General features: G+C 39.7%; 1 protein-coding gene across 4 annotated transcripts in view; it reads right to left on the reverse strand.

The window, feature by feature from the left end:
• The window catches only part of TTC1 (tetratricopeptide repeat domain 1), a 29,962-nt gene extending 10,908 nt beyond the window's left edge, over window positions 1-19,054 (reverse strand). The window contains exons 1-6 of one of the 4 annotated variants that reach the window (XM_065690709.1): window positions 18,993-19,054; window positions 18,084-18,415; window positions 6,687-6,747; window positions 4,788-4,900; window positions 3,168-3,204; window positions 1,311-1,459 (exon numbers count right to left, since the gene is read on the reverse strand). In XM_065690709.1, the coding sequence (XP_065546781.1) occupies window positions 1,311-1,459; window positions 3,168-3,204; window positions 4,788-4,900; window positions 6,687-6,747; window positions 18,084-18,407 (684 nt within the window). In that variant the 5' untranslated portion in view covers window positions 18,408-18,415; window positions 18,993-19,054. Of the gene's footprint in view, window positions 1-1,310; window positions 1,460-3,167; window positions 3,205-4,787; window positions 4,901-6,686; window positions 6,748-18,083; window positions 18,458-18,941 lie in introns of all 4 variants that reach the window. The other 3 variants (XM_065690707.1, XM_065690710.1, XM_065690708.1) reach the window with 3 other exon arrangements.
• Window positions 19,055-23,544: the final 4,490 nt, after the last annotated feature.

Here is a 23,544-nt window from a genome sequence, read left to right on the forward strand (position 1 = left end):
ATTGGATGTTGTTTTCCCTGCAGAAGATGGTCAGCTCTTTCCAGGCCCCCTGGTGCTAGCAAACCATTCACCTACCATGACCTGAAGCTCCCATTTTGATAAAAAGTGACCACCACTGGACTTCTTATAGTGGCTACCTGTCATTAGCATTAGTGTTCCTTCAAAACCACAGGCTGTCTACCTACATCTCTAGGACATTTGTGCTTTCAATAGAGCCTTCATAACCTCTTTTCAAAAATCAGAACAGCAAGCAGCCTGTCATAGGAGCCTTCTGCACAAAATAAATTTCCTTTCTTGCTACCCTTGTGAAAAGACCCTCTGAACTTGTCAAATCCACATCTATTTTCCACACTGAGCATTAACATCCTAAGTATTGCTATAAAAATCACTTCCTACTGGTTCCACAAAGAGTTACTTGAAACCTCAGATCAGCAGGCTGTGGCAGTGCCTTTAAATTCCCACTGACTAGGGATTATCTACACGTTAGATTGGGGTTTCAGGAAGTGCATGGGGGTTACCTTTTTTTCATCCAAGCTGACACATTCAAAAGGCAAAGAAAGCTTTTAAAGCATTTCCTTACGCTTACAGAGATATGGCAAAGATTCTGCAATAAATGCTTAATCCTGAAGTATTTGTAATTTGATTGAAAGTGATGAAAATGGACACTGGAACACAGTACTGAGCTGCAGATCTTTTTAATTCTTTTTTGAAGAATGAGTAAAGTAACTGAATTCAGGAGAGACTGCTGTTAGCAACCATAAAGGGCCTTGTTCTTCAAGTGAAAGGCTAAGTTTTTGAAGACTAACAGTAGACTTCAGTCACTATTAGTAAAATAACTCTAAGTGGCCAATACACACACAAGACATAGCAAAGAACAAGAACAGAAAACAGCTAAATGAAGAAACAAAAATATCAACACTTTAAAGTAGATACGAACATAGATACAGGCTGATGGAATCCTCTTCATTGACAAAATTACATAATCAAGTAATAAAAAAATAGTAATTATTTTATAATTATGACATAAAGGTATTCAACTGCAAATTTACCAATCAGGGAAATAATTCTATTGAAAACAAGACTCCAAACAATTAAACAGCCAGCAAGAACTGTATCTGATCTCCAAACTGCAGATCCGTATTGAAGTGATGGCTACTAAAATGCATGAGTGGTTTGGGCAACCTTTTCTAGAACATGCAAAAATACAATTAACAGCCTCAGTCAGAAAACTAGAATGGTGTGTGTGTGCACAGGAAAAGAAGACAAGACCTTGGCTTAAAGTGAAGCCAAAGTATACTAAAAAGGCTTACCATGCATGCTTCTCTGGCTTGATGAACTGATGGGTCTTTTTCTAGGACTGCCTTATAATCTTCCAGAGCTTCATCTAGTTTTTCTGTTTTTTCATATAGTTCTGCTCTCCTCAGCAAAGCTCTAATATAGTTAGGATCCAATTCCACTGCTAGAAAACAAAAACAAAGCATAGTATTTTATTTGAAACATTTCTACACCCTTCAAATGAATTCTTAAGTGTGTATTACATTCTTAATAGTCATCTTTATAATGTAGCTTAGAATCAAGAACAGTCGGTTTAAAAGCTAAGTAGTATTTCAGAAAGGCATACATCTGCCTGTGAAAGTCTAATGCAAATGATCATGTTTCATTTAAAGTCTACAATCCATCACAGATAGAAGTGATTTATAATGCACAAACATTTAATTTTGCAATACTATATTTTTGTTGATACTTCAGAAATTTTAAGGACCTGTAAGATATTTTTCAGCTTTTGTATATTTAATAAGTGTATATTATTAGATTACAACTAGAGTTAAATATACCTATGATGAGCAGCGAAAGTAAGTATTTCTTTGCTTCTCTCAGTTCAAGTGGAGACAAACTCCAGCAGAACTTCTGGTGTTCTTCTGAATTTAATATCAAGCAGTCAAAATTGGGTTGGGAATCCACAGTTATATTAGCTCTTCAAGTTAGCAGAGGGGCATACTGTCTGAATTTAAGCTTTTCCTCTCCTTATTCCCTTGGCAGCTCTGTTTACAGATAGAGTTGGGACTGAATGCTAAATTTAACAGTAATCTGCAAAAAGTAATTTCTCAAAAATTTCTTAACCCATTTTTCATCACAGAAAGAGGGAATATAAGAGACTGTCCATCTGATAATTACTAACTGTTCTCGGGACAATTAAATCTAGGATTATTTAGCTAAATACTCTAGCTCAGTCCTTCTGGAAGGACAAAGACAATGCTACAGTCAGCAAGTTGCAGGTTAGTGTGAATTGCTCTGCTGTGCTCCAAGTGTTGCATTGCAGTTTGTAAGCAAAGTCCCTGGGGAATGTCAGGCGCTGGTAGGTCAAGTCTCACTGCTGCAAAGCAGAGCGAGTGCCTTTCAGCCACTACAGAATCAGAAGTGTTTTTCAAAATGCACCACCACCAAAACAAGGAAACCCCCAAAATGCAGAGGCCAGCTAGAATCTGTTACCTTCAACAATACTTTGAGCATGTACAAACTCCTGTTTACTGTACAAGCAGCGCTGGCAAGCAGCCATTGGATCAGTTTTCTGATTGGGGATTTGGAATATTTTCCCCAGCTGTCATAGGGAGTTTAGCAAATACTTGAGCACGGATGAGTGGGTGGCAGCAATAAAACAATGCACAGCTGAAATGATTTCGCCACAAGTTGCAGGGAGAAAACTATGCAGAACAAGAACAGGAGAGCATAAGCCCTTGTGATAAAGCAAAAGCCATGCATAAAAGGGACTTGATGATACTTTCAATTCTGTAAGGCCTCATGGTTCTTTGGAATCTGGGATTAAACAAAGATATGGAGGGGGAATGGCAGGTGGATGCAGGTTTAAAATAGTAGGTATAAGGAAACAGCCTCCTTAATAAAAAGACTTTCCTATGAAGAAGTATAAACAGCAGCCTTACTGGCACAAGAGAATAGAAAGTAAATTATTTCAGACAGGAAAAGATAGACATTTTACAAAATAAATACTATAAGTAAGTCTAGATTCGGGTGTCTCCCATCACAGCTTTTCTTTAAATTCTTTAAAGACCTGTATGCCCGAATTTACAGCGCTGCAGTAAGGCGCTAAATGGCATAATTTATGCATGAAAGATCTGGCACAAAAGCAGCACATAGGAAAAAAGTCATACCTTTGCTGCAGTCACTTAGGGCAGCTTCTGTCTTGTCCTAGAACACAAAATAGTTTTGCTATATTAAAGCCCTATTTGGAAATTATTGCAAAACAGATTATGTACAATTGCAAGCAAAAAAGTTTGGCATTCCAAGGAATTGGGATGTTCATGTAATCAAGGCTTTTCATACTGTTGCTTCTGATGCAAAGCTCTTTACCAGTGATTAGCTTCCTCTCTGTGAAGGCTGCCAGTGTTCAAATTGCAGGGCTGCCCCACTAATCTGCCTGCACTGCACAGCCGGCAGCAGGCTCCAGTCAAAAGGCTGAGTCACATCTGCAGGCCTTGGCTTAGCTGAGCTACAGCTTTTCTACCTTTGTCAATTAATTAAGGGGCTGGAATAGGCATTTCCCAAGAATCACAGATAAATTATTGTCTGTACGAGCTAAGACATTTGGAAAGCAGACACTGCCTTTAGCACTAATACAGCTTTTGCTAACAGGGACAATGCGTGAAACATCCAGAAGTGGTAGGGACAAGATTTTAGTGCACCCAGGCAACCGTAGTTAGAAGATGAGAGCCAGGCAATCTGCTTGTAATGAAACAAGCAAGAAAGCAAAAGAGCAGAGACGGAGATCTTATTTTCATCCAAACTAAAAGGGCTTAAAAAATATAAATAAAACATCAGGCTATTCTGTGCTTATACCGTTGATCTAAGTAGCTGTAATCTTTCTACACCCAAGGAACTATCTTCTCCATAAAACAAAATCTGCCTCACAAGCTTCTACTATAGTGCAAAGCGAATGGGTGCAGCAGATATGGAAGAACAAACTTAATGGAGAAGCTATTCATAATATTAATAACATGAATCCCTTTTCAGAGTAATGTATCAGTCTGTCAAGTTTCACTGACCAATACTGGCGAGATACACTAGTACATGCACAGTTCTTCTGTCACCTTGGGTTCCTTTGGGGACTATTGGATTATTTTCCCAGTGATATGAATAGTTAACATCTGGATTATGGGGAGGTTTCTCAGTTTAGAGTTAATTCCATTTTTTTCTTTGTCCCTAGTCACAGAATAAAAAACACAGCAAGAAAGCCATAACCATTCTATCCAGACCACGCGCTACTACATAGGTCTGACCTGTTATAAAGGAACTGTGTAGGAAGCAGACTAACTGAATTAATAAAGCCAATTAATAAAGTTAGGAAGTGCTGCTTATGCATCAAAGCATTTGAGCAAATTAAATAATGACAAGTATATGACAATCCAGGCTTTTAGGAAAAAAAGCCACAAGCCACTAACTAGCTATAATTCTAAACAATTTAATACACGGTCTGCACACACTGAACATGCTTGTAGACATGAACTTTGAATTTCATTAAAACAGAGCAAATGAAAGCAAAATTAGTGTTTTAAACATAATGCACCAGAGCAACTTTGAACAGCTGTTCCAGTGGCAATTGGAACAGGTTTGTATTCATCCTCAGTAAAACCAAGAGCATTTCTACTGGGAGCATGACAGACTGAGCAAACAGCTTTATTCTTTGCCTTCCTTCATACACCCCTAATGACTGCATTACTGCATTTGTCAGATAATCAATACATGGTGTTTCATAAAATAAAAAAAGTATTCACCTGTTTCATTTTTGCAGCAGCTCTGTTTGAAAATAAAACAGCCCTATCTTTTTGGAAGCAGGCTGGACAAATCTGCAGAGCCTTCGTGTACGAGTCTTCTGCCTCTCCAAAGTCTGCAGATGCAATAGCAGAAAAGACTAAAACAGACCATTTATTTCAAATTCCAGTACAGTCAGTGAACCACATGGCTAAGATTTTTTTGGAAACACTTCTCAGTATATGATGCAGTATTGTAGCAGAATCACTAGCTGCTCTCAGACAAACTACATTACTAAGTAGTACATACATCAATGACAATTCATTATTTTAAAATCTACACCTTTGTAAAAGCAGAACTATAGTACTGAGCTTAATGTAACAAGTGCAGCATGATGTGCATATAATTCTTATCCTTGAAATTGTTGCATTCTATTTGAGTACCAGCCTTAGAGGTGGAATCACTTTAGATTAAGCATATCTTTGATCTGAAAGGAATCGTGCTGAAAAACATCATTGCACTGATATCTGTTCAAAGCAGCTACAGGGATATTTCATTTGTCACATCATCTTCAATGACTGACTTCAAGGTCAGTCACCACAAACCCATTATCACCTGAAGGTCATCCATCATCAAGTCTGGTTTAAAGCAAGGACCAGTGGTAAACCACATGGGATTATCAAGTTATACATTTTCCAACAAAGACAGAGTCAAGAGTGAAAAGGCCCTATATGGACTGAACAATGCCCTGCCAGCTGACAAGTTCATTGGCCTCAAAACAGAGCAATTCTTGCTGTGCACATTAGCTGGTGACCATCCAGGTGCTTAAAAGGTTGTGTATTTCTCATTAGTAAGCGCTCTGGCAGGCACAGGCACACTGAAAAGATCTGCCAAAGAATTTGTCAAGAAGAGACTACAATGTGAAGGATAAGACTTCACAGGATGATTCAGCCAAAACTACAGGTTTGCTGCTTTCATGGTCCAAGCAGTTCCCTTCTGCCTGCTCTGATGTTTGCCTCAACTGGTAAATCATTTCCCAGGAACCTTGCTTTTTTAGCACACAGTAAGAGACCTCCAATAAAAAGGCCACTGTCTTGTTATCAAGATATACTTCTAGAAAGGCAAAGTTACTTGGTTGTGTCCCTGCTGATTGAAGAAAGTATGAATCTGCAGTTCCTGGTTTCTTTGTGAAATCTCTACCCACCAGAACATTAAATGAAAGGCAGGTGTCAAAACCACTTCCCCCTTTTTAATTAAAAGCATTGGTACAGTTATTTATTACTGAGGTCAACCCTTCTGTTATGCTCAGAACACGACCAGTTCTGGCATAAACTAGAAAAGTGCATACCTCTAGATTTTTTTAATATATGTGTTACATGTATACATGTGTGTACATCTCTACATACACATTTGTATATGTATATGAAGTACATATAGATGTACATATGTGTATATAGATGTCTGTATTTATACATGCACACACACACAAATAAAACGTGTAACAGATAGAGCCAGCGGAGAAAAAGAAACATGTACAAAGACGTGAGAGCTACTGAACCACTGAGTCCTGCATCAATTCTGTGCACACACATCAGCAAAACTCAGAGCCTAGTAGAAGCCTTTTTTGATTAGCAAAAGAAATCCTGGCACTGGAAACCAGTTAATTCTGTGTCATGTTCTTAGATTTAAACACTTAGCTTTCATGAGAACCCTGCTTTAGTAATCCAAGTCTTCATGATTTCAACTTAACTCTTAAGGAGGTCTCCTATCTCCTTCTGTTCTCTAGAGCTGGATGAAAAATGATATAGATGATAAATCTGAATAATGATAGGTGTGAAATCTTCCTATGAGTTTTCTACATCACCTAAGTATTAATTAAGATTCTCTAACATCCACATGGTGTTAAAAGATTTTCAACCCACCTCCTTTCTTGAACTGCTCATTTCCTTTCTCCTTCAGCATTGTGCTCTCCTTTCTTCTTTTCTACAAAAGAAAAGACAATGTCTCAAAGTATTTAATTGAAATGAACAAGTAGGTCAGCTGCAGTTCCAAATAAAGTATGAATGGAAATCAGAGTAAAATAGAACCTGAAGAATTTTAAGTAGCACCAAGATCACTTGCTTGTAGTCACTGTGACATGATATACTTTATATATCCATGAAACACTGCAGTAAAACAACAAGGCAATTAAAAAGCTCCAATTCATGGACAACAAAATGCAGAAAGAGCATTCATAGTGAATAACATGGTTTAAACTAATACATTAGCTTTTTTTAGCTGGCTGTTTGCTCCTTCTTTTCCAACTCAATTTAATTCAGTCAGTGCAGGTCAACTATGTAGAATATATTTTACACGAAGTCTTAAAGGTTTCCTTGAAATTCATAGTTACATGCACAAAGCATGTTGAGCTGACTGCATTAGAAACAGGTCCATGGATGATACTGTGCTGAAAAATTTCTTATGCAGTGAGTGACTAAACATCAGACCTAGAGACAGGAAGATTGTTCTGTTATACACTGAAAATTGCACATGCTGAGAAGAGCTGTGTTTTCAGCCATGAATATCTTAACAGTACTCTTGGCAGTAGTGAAGTTGACACGAATGCTCTTAGCCTTTAACACAGAAAACACAGGATGTCACCAAGCCATCTCTTCAATCTATTTACAATGGAAGCCTTTCACATGCACACATACCTCACACAAGTGAAAACAAAGCAGTATAAGCCAGACAGTAACATCTAAAAGCGATGCTCATGTTCACGAATCATTTCTATGGTAGAAAAATGATCATTTTACCACTGGTTTTGCCCTCAACACACATGCATACACAAAGGACTTGCATCAAGGTGTCTATAAATTACAGATCATTGAGCAATTAAAAAGCCAACACTAGGAAAAGGAGCAGTTTCCCTTCCTGCAGATTGTGTAAATCAAGGATTAATGCAATTATCAATATCGCACAGAACATCTCCTTGGAAACAGCTAAATATAGTACTCTTTGTAGAGTGCTGCACCATCTCACAGCGATGCCAAGTAGCTGACAAACAATACAAAATCAGAGGTTCTCTCCTCTTGCTTTTATTAGGTTTAGAAATTAATTCACCTGACCATCGTCACCATCTTAGTAATAACAGATCACAATGCTCCGAAAACAAGGCTCAGCAGAATGGCGTTCAGTTGTGACACACAAAATTACACAGCAAAGTATCATCTGACCCTTTCGATATATGCCTAGATCAATAATTTTTTTTTCCTACTGCCTAGTAAACGCTTTCTAATACTCATTACTCCTCATATTTAAAAAACAAAACTGAAGAAAACATAGGTCAGACAAAACATACTATTTAGAAACTGGCTTGCTTCCAGCGTGGATTGAGAAACCTACAGCAGTTCTTCCACAATGTCACTCGCACCAATGTACACAAGCCAGTTCGTGCTTTCCAAATATGAGCATACAAACAAATTTAGGCACTTAGGGCACAAGCACGAATTCATATATGCGGGATTCTGCTGTTCAGTGCAGGGAGTGCTTAACTACATTTGAAAGCTGTTCCCAAACTTCCCAAGTGCCAGACAGAACAGCTCCAGTAAGGCCACTCCAACACACAGTCAGCTCTCCACAGAAAGAAATTTTTAACATCTTGAATGCATATAATGAAAGCACAACAGAACTGGTATGATTTTCATACCAGTGAACAAAGCAGCCAGATTTCAGTACAGAACAGGTTTGGAGAGGATGATCCTACTGGAAAACATGAAAGATCTACATAGACAAGCCTCATTCAAGAAAAGAAATGTTTGAAACACCAGCCCTACTGACTTCATTGCTCATGACCTATTTAGAACCGACCTTTAAGTGCCATTAACTGATTCACTGTTGCGTAAGGCAGAGTTATAACTCTACAGTAACGAAAGAGCTTTTCTTGTATAAAATGACAACTATAGCATGGTCGCAGTACTCCTGATGCAGAAACCCTAAAAGCAAGGAAAACTGGATGAAAAGCTTTACCTATACTATCATTATGTTGTTCCATTCTATTAAAATTATTACAAAATATTACATGTTTACCCCAGGTAAGTATTAAATGCTAACATAAAAGGTGATTTGCAGCAAGACGGCTTCAGGAGAATAAGCTTTATCCTAAAAAAGAGTAAAAAGAAAATTCTTCCATTGTGGGATTCCTTCTCAGGTAGCCAAGAGGATTGTGACCTCCAACAGCACAGAGAAAGACCAAGGTGGCTGTATGGCCATATTCCCTGGGGAAACATGGGCAGATGAAAGTTCTGAGCAACGGAAGAGTTTAACAACTATCACACTGGGAAGCTGATGATTCATACAACTCCTCCTCCGAGAGCCTGTTCCTTGGCATATCCTCTTGCCTGCAAATCAAACTTGAAGGACAGAGGCTATTAGTCACATAACTGTTAGAGGTACTCTAATGTCAGTGACAGTTTTGTGGTCACTTCTGACTATTTGACCAGAAAAGGTGTTGTCTAAGCATGTTTCAGAAGCCAGCAGCATTGTTAAGAACACCGTATATGGATTTGCAGCTTACTCAGGAAAGCAGCAATGCAAGCAATGCAGTCCTGCTTCAAAACCAGTATTTCTGTTGTAGCCTGACCAATGTTTTCAAGATATCTCTATATGATGGGTTTCAGGCTGTCCCTTAAGATCCAAGTTGTACAAGTTTTCACCATATTTTTCACAAAGGTAAAGCCTATAGCTAAAGTTTATATATATAAAGTCTATAGAGTCTCATGCATCATTCTGGATTTGCATTTGAAGCATGATCCCTAAGCAATACATAGTAGCAGACTATCCATAAAAGCAAATTCCTCTGCCTTTTCCACAAAATGTAAAAGCACACATACTGCCATGTCACACCATAAATGTACTGTCCTCTAAAGCATACTGTGTATTTGTGAAAGACATGCATCATCTATTCCTCCATATATACATTTCTTTAATAGAAAATCCTAACACAAAAGCAGCGAAAATCACCTATTTTGGACGAATTTACATTTAACCTGAAAGGACCACTCCAATGGATGCTGTCTTCTATTCAAATTCAGGGTGAAAAAGCCAACCCCAAAAACCACAAAACATACAAACAAACAAAACCAACCCAAAACCTAAACCACTGTTAGAAGACTTAACCTCCTCATGCAGTATGCTAAATTTCCAGCTTGGATGGACAATTGCAAACTGACTGGTCATCAGTTTACTGTGATCATATCAGCCCAGAGTGAAAAAATTGCAAGTGACTTGTCCTTGGGACAAATTCTGCACACTGTCATTTCAGTGTCCCCACCCTTTCATTTTTCAGGAAAAGATTTCAGTAGCTGCAGGGCAGGCTACCCTTTCCTCAGGAGGGAAGTAGGTCAGACTGAACTCCTAGAATGTTCTGCCTAAGGAAAAGACATCTTGACCCACTACATTCCCTGAGGCTGCTCATACACAACATCGGGGTCAGGCACAGCTTCCCTAATTTATACTCCATTATGATTTTCTGCTCTTCGTAGACAGCCAAATATTAAGGATTGGGTTTTGCCAATTTTATTAACACAAAGATGACAATTCCAAGTGGCAGAGAGGCATTAGTTTTTGATGTAAAAAGTAAAAAAAAAAAAAAATATTTTTAAGTCTAGAAGAAATAACTACATTTAACTGGTAATAAGATTCTTAAAGAATCCATTTAGAAATGTTTACAGATTTGGATATTGAATTACAGTCATCCATATTATGAAGAATTCAGGATTTTTAACATAAACCTGCCTGGCAAGCAAGAGGTACTGAAGATTAAGGCCTGATCTGAAGTAATAAGAAAAGACAGCTTGACCTTCTGACAATTAACAATTCAAAAGAAAGGTCATCAAATACAGTCCCTGGACCTCAAAAAACCCCTCTGCGTTAAAAATAAAAGTACTAAAGCATTATTATACTATTAAAGAAGAAAATCTACACATTTTCTCTGTTTAAAATGTAACCAATATAATAAGCTGGAAGTAAAATCCTTAAATATAGCTGGTGAGAGCAGAAGGACGAACACCCTCGGGTTGTAACGCCTCAAACTATGCTTCCTCTGCCTGTTCCTATGCATTTTATTTGATCAATTGATTTAACTTTGCTTGGCTTTGGTTCTTGGCCCCAGTTTTGTCAAGGGCAGCAAATGTGTACTCTCTCTTCTCTGTAAGGCTATTTATACAGCGTGACAATGCACATCTGCATCTCATATACCCTTTTGTAAGGTCACCAAGTAGAAGTCAATTTAAAATTACTGGAGTTCAAAGGGTGCGTGGAAGTGAGGAATTTAAACAGAGAAGGAATATATTTTTCAGCTTCAAATACCAATTCTGTTTCTAAAGCATCCATTAGTAGTCATCTGCTTCCCCCTGCAGTTTTGTGAAGCTATTGCTCTATCATGCATTTAAGGATTTGAATTTCAATGTAAGGTTGTAGTCACTCAAATATCCTTTTTCAAATCTTGCTAGAGTTGTCGCTTGGAAACTGTGCCCACTCTGCCCTCTACACTTAAAGGCAGAGTAATAAGCATTGCTGAACACTGGCTGATCTCTTGCTCCCTGTAACACTTTGGTGAAGACAGGTTAGACTTTCTCCTGCCAAATCACTACCTTTTCCCGAAACTGTAAGCAGCACTTCCAGAGACAACAGATCACATCCATCCTTGACAGACAGTTTAATATGCCAGTCTGTGACTACTCCTGAGTGACAATACATGCCATACAGTCCCTACTGTTCCAGAGGCAACAGCCTCAGACAGAAAAGTGGACCTGACCCCTTAATCCATCACCACTACAAGTTGAAAAGATCTCAATATGACAGTATCAGCATCTTCCAGAGAAATGCAAACTGAATATAAGGCTTCCCATTCAGTTTATATAATTTTAATCAGATACCAGCACTGAAAGAAAGATGAAGGTAATGATGCTGTTGCCTTTTAATGCAACAATTAAAATGCCTTTTAACTGCAACAGAAGACTTTTATGTCTATTTAAAAATATAGCTCAAACTATAAATCACACAAGAAGCATATAGCTCCAGATTTTATCTAAATTCTTTTCACCAGCACTTGGAATTAATTACTTCAGCAGATACAGATATACTTCTCAAGCTTTGATTAACTCAGAAAATATAACAGGATGTTTTGTTCCATTTTGCAAACTATAGGACAGGGCAGTTTTCCTCTAACAATCCATCTTTTTCTCCTATTTGACCAAAACAGCATATTTAGTATTGATGCTGTACTGTATACAGAATTCAGGTTATTAAAGTAGGTCATTTGAATAAGGGGATCACCTTTTATTATATTTCACTCCATTGTGACACCTTCAAAACCCAACTGCATTCCAAGTTCCACTGCTAAACCAAATTATTTTGAATGCTAATGTGATTTAAAATATATGTCCTTTATAACATAAATTACTGAAAAAATACCAGCAAGTTTCACTGCTGCTCAGTCAGTTGGGTTATCTTATGTATTAATAATCTGGGGTTTTTTTGGTGCAACTACGTAATTCTTCCTGGAAAGAGTTCTGAGACCATCTTTGAGTCTGAGGACTGCTTCAAAGTATGATTTACTTTGCTGTATCCCATCTTCCATTTTGTACCTTAGCTTTTAGTCTATAAATACTACAGAAAAAACACCGGCAACTTTGACAAAGTCACTATTATTATATTATATTAGATATATGGAACTAGGAAATACCAAATGCTGAAATGAATGCCTATACCCGAGAAGCCATCCCAGAAGAAATTCCAGATCAGTTCTGGAAAAACTAATTCTATGCAGAAGCTGTAATTTATGGAAGAACAATAGCATCAACCTGAAACATGGGGAAGAAAGAGTGAGGCAGGAAGCAGTTTGGGGAGATTTGTTGATTGAGACAATGTTTTCTAACACATCCTAGAACTTCTGGACAAAAAAGCACGAGGAAATCTCAGGTATAGCTCAAAAATTCTATTTCTCAAAGATGAGTTTCACTTAATTCTCACAGTTGCTAAAAATACACTAATCAAGAATCTACCAGAGCTGTGTTCCTTGTCTTGCTGACACATTTCCTAGTGTTAAAATAGAAGTTGAGCATGATTACAACCAGCTGTAGCTCAAATGCACACACAACAACCCAAAGAAGGGAACTGCTTTTGAGGAATACGAGATATTTATTCCAGGGTCTTACAGCAGCTAGAAGGGAGTGTTCTATAGCCAAAATAAGAGCTCACCAGGCCAGGTGCTTAAATCTTTGATAGTCAAGGCCCAAAGAACAAGACAACATCTGTCACGATGGAACAGCATGAGGGATTCAGAATCTTGCTGCTGGATAAACTCGTAATTAATGGGTGTCCCTCCAGAAGAGGACCAGGTCAGACTGAAACAATTACCATGTAGCAGCTGTTGGGTGTCTTCTGATTAATTCTGTAGACTAGACCAACGTCAAAGCCATCACTGTTAATGACAACTAACCAGAAAAATCTGTCTGTAATGCATCAAAAGCAATTTACTGCTCAGTGCCTCTGCTGAGGCAGCAACCAGCATGCTTCTGAAACAACAAAATCTTAAAGTTAATTTTATTTCAGGCTGCTAAATTCCTAAAAAGGTCAGAGTTGCAAGTCCAGGTAAGTAACCAGGCCCTGTGCTGCACCTATTTTTAAGAATACGTCTTGCAGGTTTCTGTCTTAATATTGCTTCTAGTTCTTATTTTGCTTCATTGTGCGGAGAAGGCTTCTTATGGTGTCAATACTGTTTCCCTGGAAATAATTCCTATTGCTTAAAATTAGAAATCTCATATAGAGCTTTTTAAATATAATTGAGAGAAAATGTACAACTGCTTCCTCCCTCTCTTTGATCTCTGGAGCAGCTTCTGCATGGGTGAGAATTCTACTCAGAGCTGCTACCATGAAAGCTTGCACATGGGATATGCATAAATACATAGGACAAGGACTAGAATCAGCCTTTGCATCTCCAGATTAAATGAGACACTTTCTTTTCTACATCATTCAAAACAACCCAAGCTGCTAAAATGTAACAGTGGGCTTAGTTTAAAAACAAAACATGAAACAAACCACAAACCATTAAGGTGTAGCTCCATATATTTGATCTGAGCAGGGCTAAAATCCAGCTTTCCTTATGACTTGAGTATATAGTTTATGGTTGGTGCTGCAACCACAGTTCATAGGAAGTTTTTCTTATTTAGGCAAGTAGTGTAATTGACGAAAATCCATCTCCCCTTGTATGCCATCACGAGGCTGCCATTTGATGTCTACTTTTACCAGCAGTGCCCTCGATCTAAAAATACAGCATTATTTTTCATCTGAATCATTCCCTGTAAGTGGTTCACTGCACATTCACAGAGGTGTGCTAGCACAATGAAGAAGACAGCAGGGGGCTGAGAATAACTGATCAAGGACTGCCTAAGTAGCAAATACAGCACTGCTGCTGAGTGTCTGGTCACAACCTAAACAGTCAAATAAACAAGTTTGGAATATTTCTGCCTTATTTTCTCCAGCTGAGAACAAAAAAAAAAAAAAACCCAACTAGAAAAATCATGTTGCCTTTCTCAAAAATGACATTTTAAATAATTGGAAGGAGGTTTAAAATGTAACTGCAGTATTTTTTTCTTAAAAGCTGCATCATTTAACAGATTCTTTTCATAATCAAATTATAGAAAATATTTCACTTTTGGAAATAAAATTTGTAGACATCATTTTCATATACTATGAGGAAAGCTGGAGAGGCAATTCAGGAATAACCCTGAATAATGGTTTTACTACACAGATAGTATAAGGTGATGCAGGGTAGTAAGAACATGAAGATGGGCTACTTTAATAGTGAGAACTGTTGTAAGCTTGTAATTCCTCTCTAGTTTCTGGATTTCTCAAGCTTTTCTTGTAAGAGATACCAACAATATTTTGTTAAGAAAAAAATAGCTGTATCTTAAAGACTATTTCTATAACCCACTCTGAAAAGCTCTCTATGGAACATAAAGTTCCCAATATAAGTATTCCCAGTCTAACAGTTATGGTGATACTAAGAGACGGAATCCTTCCATTTCATTAGGTATAATCATAAATCAAGCTGAAGGGCACAATTGCTCAATACCACTGGAAATAAACCTACAGAAAGATGAGAACTGCAGCTGTCTCAATACTTTCTCTAAGGAAACCTTTCCAGCTTTATACAGTTATTATTTTGTACTCCCGTAGCACCTTTCAATGAAGTTCCACAAAGCTGATTGCAAGTATTGAAGAGTCCCAACTCTTCTGCTCATTTTAGAGAAGTCAAAAATTGATGTGCAAAATTAAATGATTACCTAACAATATAACATACACTAAGACACCCAATTTCCAGTCCTGCTGCTCTTTCTAAAGTTCAATTCTATGACATAATTTCCTCCCAGCTTTTATCATTTTGTCTATGAAACTCTCAAGCTGCCTTCAATTTATAGGTTGCTGAAGAAGCCCCATCATGACTCATGATGACAATGCTTCTTGCTGTACAAGCAATAAACACAAGTAGAAAAACAGGACTGTTTAGTTTAAACTGGAAAAGATGCAAGAGCAATGCAATGTTTTTAATCTGTAATGAGTAGGTCAAGGAAAAGCAATTACTGCCCTGTGCTCAGCAGCGAAGAGAATGCATTTGGAGAGTGCCCTGTTTTGGTGAACCCCTGCACAAAGACATCAACTTCCAGGAGTCCTGAGGGCCCCCAGGATGTTCAGCACACTGGAGACCATGGCCTAAGCAAACAGCCTGGGAGAACTGAGTTCAGCCTTAAGAAAAGATGGCTCAGGGAGACTTCATTACTGGAGAAAATTAAGACGGACTCTTCTTGTGGGCATGCAGGAAAAGAAGGGCCAGTGGTGACAAGCCACAACAAAGGCAATTCTAATTAAATAAAATGAAAAATGTTTCTACCACAAGGGTAGTTAAACATTAGAACAGGGGTCCAGAGAGGCTGTGCAGCCCTCCCAGGCTCTGAGATACAAGTGTGGCTCTGGGCTGGCTGGTGTATTTGATCTATCTTTGTGCAGAGCATTGGACTAGATGACCTCCAGAGGTTCTTTTGGGGCAAAGGATGCACCCAATAACCTCTACCTCCTTCCCCAGCCCCCCGTTATTAATTATTAGATCTCAAAGTATTACAACTGGCCACCATTCTTATGCCCACTTTACAGATATCAGAATTGAAAGAGAGAGAGATATGAAGTGATTTCCACAAGGTCAAGCAGCAAAGTGTTACATTTCGACTCATTCCTACTTCAAGGAAATTATATTCCATGTTCCCCTCACCCGCTAGTCCCATACTGCTTTTCTATCTCAAGGAACTTCTACATTAACGTAACTACCTGTACAACAGATTAAAAAATACCTTTTTGTCTTCACTGATGTATTTTGGTCAGAAATTCCATCCTACCAGCAAGGGAACTATTTCAGCCACCACTTGATTAAATTTCTCTATACTGATTTGTAACAAAACAGTATGTTTGGTTACCTGCGACATCCTAGCTCTGCATACTTCTGCCTCTCATTCCCTGTTTACAGTAGCTGACAGTAAGACCACGGCATAGTTGAGTCACTGCAAAGCCCTTCCCTGTTTCCAACTTTTTTGGGCAAGATATAGCCAGCATTTATTTACTTATATAACACAGTCAGGGCTAGCTAACAGTTAAGAAAGCATGGTCCAGCTTTACTAAGTCTGTTGAATTAGCAAAGATCAGCCTATCTGTACAAAAGAGTAATAAGCCCCTATAAATTAATTTCATAATATTTTAAGCACTTAAAAAAAAATTATATGACCCTTTGCTCCTTTTTCATCAAATGACTCATTTTAGTAGTACTCATCCATTACAGTAATAGTTTTTCTACTGTTCTTGGTGATTTGGGAGTTCCCAGAATAAAAACTATAGAGCTACACAATACACTACCTTCCCCTATGAAGTAATGTTTTCCTGAGATGCTGCCTGCCTTCTCTTCTCAGCTATCATTCCCTTACTCCATTCTCTCCTTCCCTCATCATAATCAGTTATTCATTGTTACCTATGATCCAAATTGTGCAGCCTGCCTTCCAATAAGGACTTTATTTCCTTTAGTAAAGTAAGATCCAATTCATGGCAACAGGACTATTTATTAAAGTTTGCCGAGGTCTTCCCTTCATATAATTTACAATACAGCAGAATTCCATCTTTTCCCCAGATGCCAAAGACTACAGTAGTACTTTTTGTCACTATTTCAATTTTCAATACAAATAACTGCTTGTTTGGATAACTCAATCAGATTTTAAGAGGCTAGATCAGTTCTTGAAACATGATCTGTTTCTGAAGCTATTTAACTTGACAAAAATAGTGTTAAAAAAATAATTACACAAGTTGTACACTGGGACACAGATTTCAGTTTAGTGTCTTTACTCCCCCACTACCTGCAAACTAAGATTGAAAAAAAATAGGGAAAAAAAAAAATCCACAAATGAGTAGCAAGCCCTGCACTATTTACTATGAGAACAGCAGAAATTCACCCCATCACTCAAGCGAACAGAGTCTAATGCTGGAAGTGATTTAACAAGCTATCTCCAAGTTAGGAAAAAAAGTATCTTTTTTTCTAGCCACTTGATGACCATAATATATTAGAACCTTGAAACTAACTGCTGTCAAGTGACAATGCTGATTGAGAGGCAAAAAAAACTGGCTCACGCAGCCTTACAGGGAGTAAACACCATTATAGAGACTATTGGACTTCTTCCAAGAACTTACTTATTATTCCTCACAGCATTATCCAGTTTGTTATCCAAATATTTTGCCCAATGTAACCACACTGAAGGTAAACAAAACATTTCATGCTTTGCATTTGATTAAAGCTTAAGTAATCTATAGAGATACTTTCAGCGTTAATCCAAATTAGTTGTATTACATGAGCTAGCCTTTCAGATATGAAACTTATCCCAAAACCTGCTTTGAGTTTTGGAAAAGGACCTTGCAGCAATTAGGTGAAATGTTAGGTGAAAACAATGAATGCACACAAACTAAAGAACATGTAACAGGGGGATTTTTGTTTCTTATAATCTCTTTTGAGTCACAATACCTTGACACACTGCTGAAAATAGACAAAAATCTGCAATGGAATGTGATGATTAAGAACAGCAAGGAAAGCTAACAAAATGTTTGTTACCTAAAGAAGAAATTAAGAACAGTAAAACCAGACACATAAGAGAGTTTCAAAGGTCCATGTTCTTGCCAGTCACAGACCATTCAGAAAGGTGACACTGAAAATATATCTTTTTACATTCAACATGGGAACTTTGGATTACCTGTTTTTCTTCCTCTGGCATATCTTTTTCTAGTTCTAGTAAGTATTCTTCATCTAGTTCTGTCTGCTTCCTTGAGCTAGTCTCATCATTCTGTAAATTCCCTTCATCATCCAGAAGAGGTTCTTTTGCATCAAAGGAGTCATGACAGTCATGGAAACACTCATCTGCTGTTGTGAGATCTTTGGCTGAAGATGCTGTGCATCCACTTTCAATATTTTGGGGATTCCGTGCATCTTGGGGGCCAGTCTCTGAACTCTTCTGATCAGAAAGCTTTAAGTGATCAAGTAAATCTTCAGGTGAACTTGCATCTTTAAACTCTTCCATGATGGCCTCTTTGAAGGGGATAGGATTTTAGAAATGAGAAAGAAAAAGCCCTTAATAAACAAAGTAGAAATGCCTTGTCAGCAAATGAATCTCTAAAGTACTTAAAAGTACTCTTGACATCCCCTGAGGGAAACTTATTACCCCTCACGGAGGGAAGCAAGCTATACATGCTTCTTCCACGCGCGACACAGCAACGTGGGGCCAGCATGCTATTCCCATAACTGACAAGCTCAGACTCCTGGGACCGGCTCGGGAACTGCGCTATACTACGTCTTTTCCACTGCACTAGGGCTGAAGCCGCACATACGTGTGTACCCACGGCGCTCAGCAGCCCCTCGCCCAGCCAGGACCCTGCGGATGGCGTGCACCAAGCCCCGCGGCCGGCCCCACGCTCCCCTTCAGCCCCATCTCGACCCCCCAGAGCCAGGCCCAGCACAGCCGTTCCCGGCTCTGTCTTCTCCGCCCTATCCCACCCCCTGGACACAAGGGGCCAGGCTGCAGCCAGCGCCCCCCATGACACCCCTGCCCCCTCACCCCGGCCGGGCCGGGACCACCCCCGAACGCACTCCCGGCCTCGCCACAGACCTGCTGCCGCTGCCGCTCCTTCCGGCTGCTCCTCACCCTTCACCCCGTGACCGCTTCCTGCTGGAAGCCAATAGGAGGAGCCCGCGCGTAGCCTGCTGGGAGTTGTAGGCGGGCGGGGCTCGTGTGGCGGAGGGTGGGAGTGCTGTTTGGGGTGTCTCGCGGCGTCGGGCGGGGCTTCCCCTCAGGCAGAGGGCGGGAAGCCGAGGTACCCTGCGGTTCCCTGATGATGTTCCCTGATGATGTTCCCTGCGGTTCCCTGCGGTTCCTCGAGGTTCCTCGAGGTTCCTCGTCCCTCGTCCCTCTCCGCGCGCCTCCTTCCAGAGGCCGCACTCGTGCGATCGCGGGGCCCTGACTCCGAGTGTTTTAACGCGGGCACAGCCCTTTTGCGCACCTGAAAGGGCGACTCGTGTCGCTCTGTCAGCTCCCTGCAAGGTTAGAAGCTACACCTTGAAACCGCTCCTCTGGAGGCACCGGGGCAGGCCCCTGTTAGGCTGGTGTAGGGTGGCTCTGAGGAGGCCGGGGGCTGCCGTCCCGGAGGCTCCTGAAGGGATCGGTTAACGGTAAGGCAGGTCGCTGGGATGGCAGCACACTCCTCCAGACCTCCCCTTCCTCTGTCAGGGACCTCAGGTCACCTGAGGTGAGGAGCGCGGGTGTGTGGTAAATAAAGCACAGGGCCCAGCTAGGGGTGGTGTGGGTGGGGTGCGGTCTTGGGCCATACTGCCTGGCTTGGAAAGGTCAGTCGGGGTGAAGAAAAAGATAATATGAAAGTCTTGGTAGGTGGACAGAAAGAGGGGTCGTGTTTACAGCAGCAGATGGTGATGGTGGTTCAGGTTTGTTGCCTGCCCTGGTTTTGCCTGGTGGTTCGTTTATCCAGTATAATTAAGCGATGGAATAAAGCTCCCTTTCTTTGGGAATGCATGCTTTGCATGCATTCTTTGTCTACCCTTCAAGTGTTAATCCTGAGTCTTGAAATAAAACTGAATTGTCACAAGTTCTGAAGTCAAAGGTGTGTGAAGCCGTGCCGTTTATTGAAAATCACTATGCTAAGCCATGAGGCTGTTAAGGCATATCCTCATGAGGTTTTCCTTCCTCTAAACAGCTTTTCTGTAAGCAAGTTCTGATGAAAGGTGAGGTTCAAAATGCTTCTCTAAAGTTCTTAAATGCTCTAATTTAGAAAAAAATTACAAAAACCCCCAACCAACCCCCAACAAACATAAAAGCCGCCAAAACAACCCACCACACAAAAACCCAACCACCACCACATCAAAACACAACAATAACAACCAGAAAGCCCCCTCCAGAAACAGCAGAAAGCTGTTCCAGATTCGGGTTAGGTAGAACCTGTTCTGATGGGTAGGTCTTGATGAAGTGTTATCTTCAGAGAACATGGGTTCTTAAAAACAGAAGGTGACCAATCTTTTATTGAGAGGATGATTTTCTTCTTTCTCCTCATGCTGTGGGGAAATATACTGACTGTTGAAGCCGTATCAGGTCTTTTGGAGGTAGCATTGATAAAATACCAAGAAAGTATTAAATCTGACAGAACTCCATTCATGGGCTGCAGTGTATATGTGTCCCAGATGAGGGTGCTGAGGAGGAGGTGCATCTTTAGCAATATTCTGAGATGTGATCTGATTTCTGAACAACTTCTAACTGACATCCCAAGGCTTTGATTAAAGCCTGGAGGGGCAGTGGGATGATTGGCACTTCAGAGTTGGGGTAGCACTCGAAGATTCTGATGCCACATTCATTTCTGGTCTCAATTTGTTTAATTGCTGCTTCTAAATGAGCGTTTCTGATGACTGAGCCTGTTGGTGCCAGTGATGGATGTGGGTATTCAAGAGAGATAGGAACACTGCAGTAAGTTGGCAAGAGCGTGGCTAGTTACAATGAAAGCAAACAAGAGCTCTACGGCTGATTTTTGTCCCTTTCTCTCTTGATAAAAAGTAGATTCAGCATTCTCAGTATCCCAGCTGCAATGATTTAGCCCACGGAAATGTGCCTTTCTGCTGTTCTGCTAGCACTGTGTAATTTATTCTGACTTAACAGAAAATATTTTTGAACCTTCTTGCTGTCCTGTTAAATACCACGTCATTTGAAAAGGGAAATTACAGCTGTGATACAAAATCAATCTGTGCAGTTCTGAATTTGCTGAAATAATATTTAAATCTCCTCTTGTGTGAAGAGCAGAGGGGGTTGAGTAAGTTACTGTGTGTCATCCTGAGAAGGAATTGAAGTGGTAAGAATAACACTGGACATTTGGGTCAGCAACCCATCCAGGGTGGTGTACTAGCCCTTTTTTCCAGGTGAGACCTTACTTGCCAGCAAAAGCTCCACAGAGATTGGAACTGCATAGAAGTTTTGAGCTGCTGCTGATCAAAGCAGGATACTGCCTTGAGACTGTGAGGAAGGGTTTTCTAGCTTCCACACAGCCCCAACTTTAGTGGGAGCCAGGATTAAGAACATTTGCTTTTCAGGAATGTTATGGTTCCCAATTTCAGTCCCTGGTCAGCACTGTTGTGCACCCTCCAAAATCTATCTGCTGTCTTTGGCTTCTATCCCATGGTGTTACTATTCCAAAATGAATGACAATTTTTCATTATCATCACATTTTTAAATAGAGTTCCTCAACTTTGATGAAGTGTACCATCTTACTGACTTCATAGGAAAAAGTGTGAGAAAAAACTAGCACATTTTACTGCATGAATATTCTGCCTGCATCTCCTCTGATCTGGAGACACTTCGGGTCCCCCTGATTTTATCACTGGAGTCTATTTAGCATTTTTTTTTTTATTCCAGCCCAGCATAGGGGAAAAGTTGCCACTCTCTGGAATCCCAGTTCCCTGCTTTCGTGTATGGGCAATTATTCCTTTATGAATCTTCACCCTAGATCTCCAAAGAAAGGTAAGCTTTCCCATTTTAATAAAGATGGGGATGTCAGCAGGAGTCCTTTTTAGCAGTGACCCTTGAGCCTTATGGCTGCGTTCAGGATTGTTGGTTCCCCCTGAGGTTAGCCCTGAGCAAGCTGCAGCTCAGTGAAAGCCTTTGAATCTCTCTCCTGTGGAACTGCTTCTCAGTGCCACTATGAAGTAGAGTCCCAAAGACTTCACCGGTGTTCAGGGAACAGATATCCACCAGGAGAGCTGGTGGCTCTCTGCTCACCATCAGGGGACCAATCATGCAGCTGGCAAGTGAAGAGGCAGAGAATTTCTAACCCCTCATCAGCTATCTGCATAGTCCATGTTGCATGACTTCTGGCATTAAGGTTCCCCAGTGCTGACTTTCTGTATGTCTCACTTTCTCTTTACACTTCAACCTTCCCTACAGGAGTGTTGTGTTCAGAGGTTACTTTATGTTTGTAAAATACAAGAACAAGTTGTTATTTCAAACATACACGTCTTAGTACTAAGCACTTACTCTACAGGTTATAGTTGACAGTTTTTACCACTAAATCTTACTTGTTCAAATACAGAACATGTTACTGCTTTAATCAGTTTTTCAGAACCTCTAATTCATTGCTGTAAGTGGAAGTGTATAAATACCTGTAGATTGTATATATACAAACAATGAAAACTTGGTATAATTTGTTTAATCTTCCTGGTGCTAAGGGATTTTTCAGAGCATTGATGTTTGTTTAAGTGAACACCTGTTGAAAAAATCAAGCACATATAATCCTGAATAAGTAGATGTGTTTGGATAAGATTTCAGCAATGGGAGCCTCAGCTTGTATTGTTGAGATTTACTAGCTGTTCGGAATGGGCTTACCTCTCCTGGTGAGCACTTAACAGAATCCAGGGTCACTGAGTACCTCAAGTGAAACATTTTACTACTGCAACACTTTTACTGAGCCAAATAAGATGGAGAGGTGAAGTTAGAGAAAGAGTTTATACCTCAGGACTGTAATCCAGCAAAAACTTCTTTTTCCTTCCAATTTTTCTCCTGTGTCTTCCCAGCCCCACAGTGTGATAGTGGTGATGTTATCTGGTCTGATCAACAGACTCAAGTACAATGCAGTGTGCTGAAAGAAAAGCTGCAGGAAGTGAAGAATGTTGTGTTGACTCTATCTGTCTCAGTAGTGCTGAAAGAAATATAGAGAGGACCATTGTGAAAGAAGATTTATATTCTTTTGCTTGTGACATGAACATTTTCTACTAGATTGTATGCAAATACTTTTCTTCTTGCTGCTTTCAAGATAAGCTTAGATTTTACCTACCTTTTATAGATACTATTATAGAAGACAAGAGAGTAGCAGGGAGGAGTAGAACATTTTGTTCGAGTGTTGATACACATATTTTTAAGATTCATAATAGTTATTCTCTAGTTTGCGGTAATGCCTAACTGGCAGTTGGTGAAATGACTCTGCTGTTTTAACAAAGCTATGGCTATTCGTAGCCTAATATCCTTGAGTTAATTAAAATACCTTCTGACAAGACCAAAGAAGAGGTCTCAATTTCTCATACTTCCAAGGGTAAGATGTTCATAAAATGTAACAATAGACATACAATAGTTTCAGTATTGCAGGCTGGCTGATTTAATGCTGAGCAAACTCCTG

This window comes from Lathamus discolor, chromosome 10, assembly GCF_037157495.1.
Source record: "Lathamus discolor isolate bLatDis1 chromosome 10, bLatDis1.hap1, whole genome shotgun sequence".
Taxonomy (NCBI): Eukaryota; Metazoa; Chordata; class Aves; order Psittaciformes; family Psittacidae; genus Lathamus; species Lathamus discolor.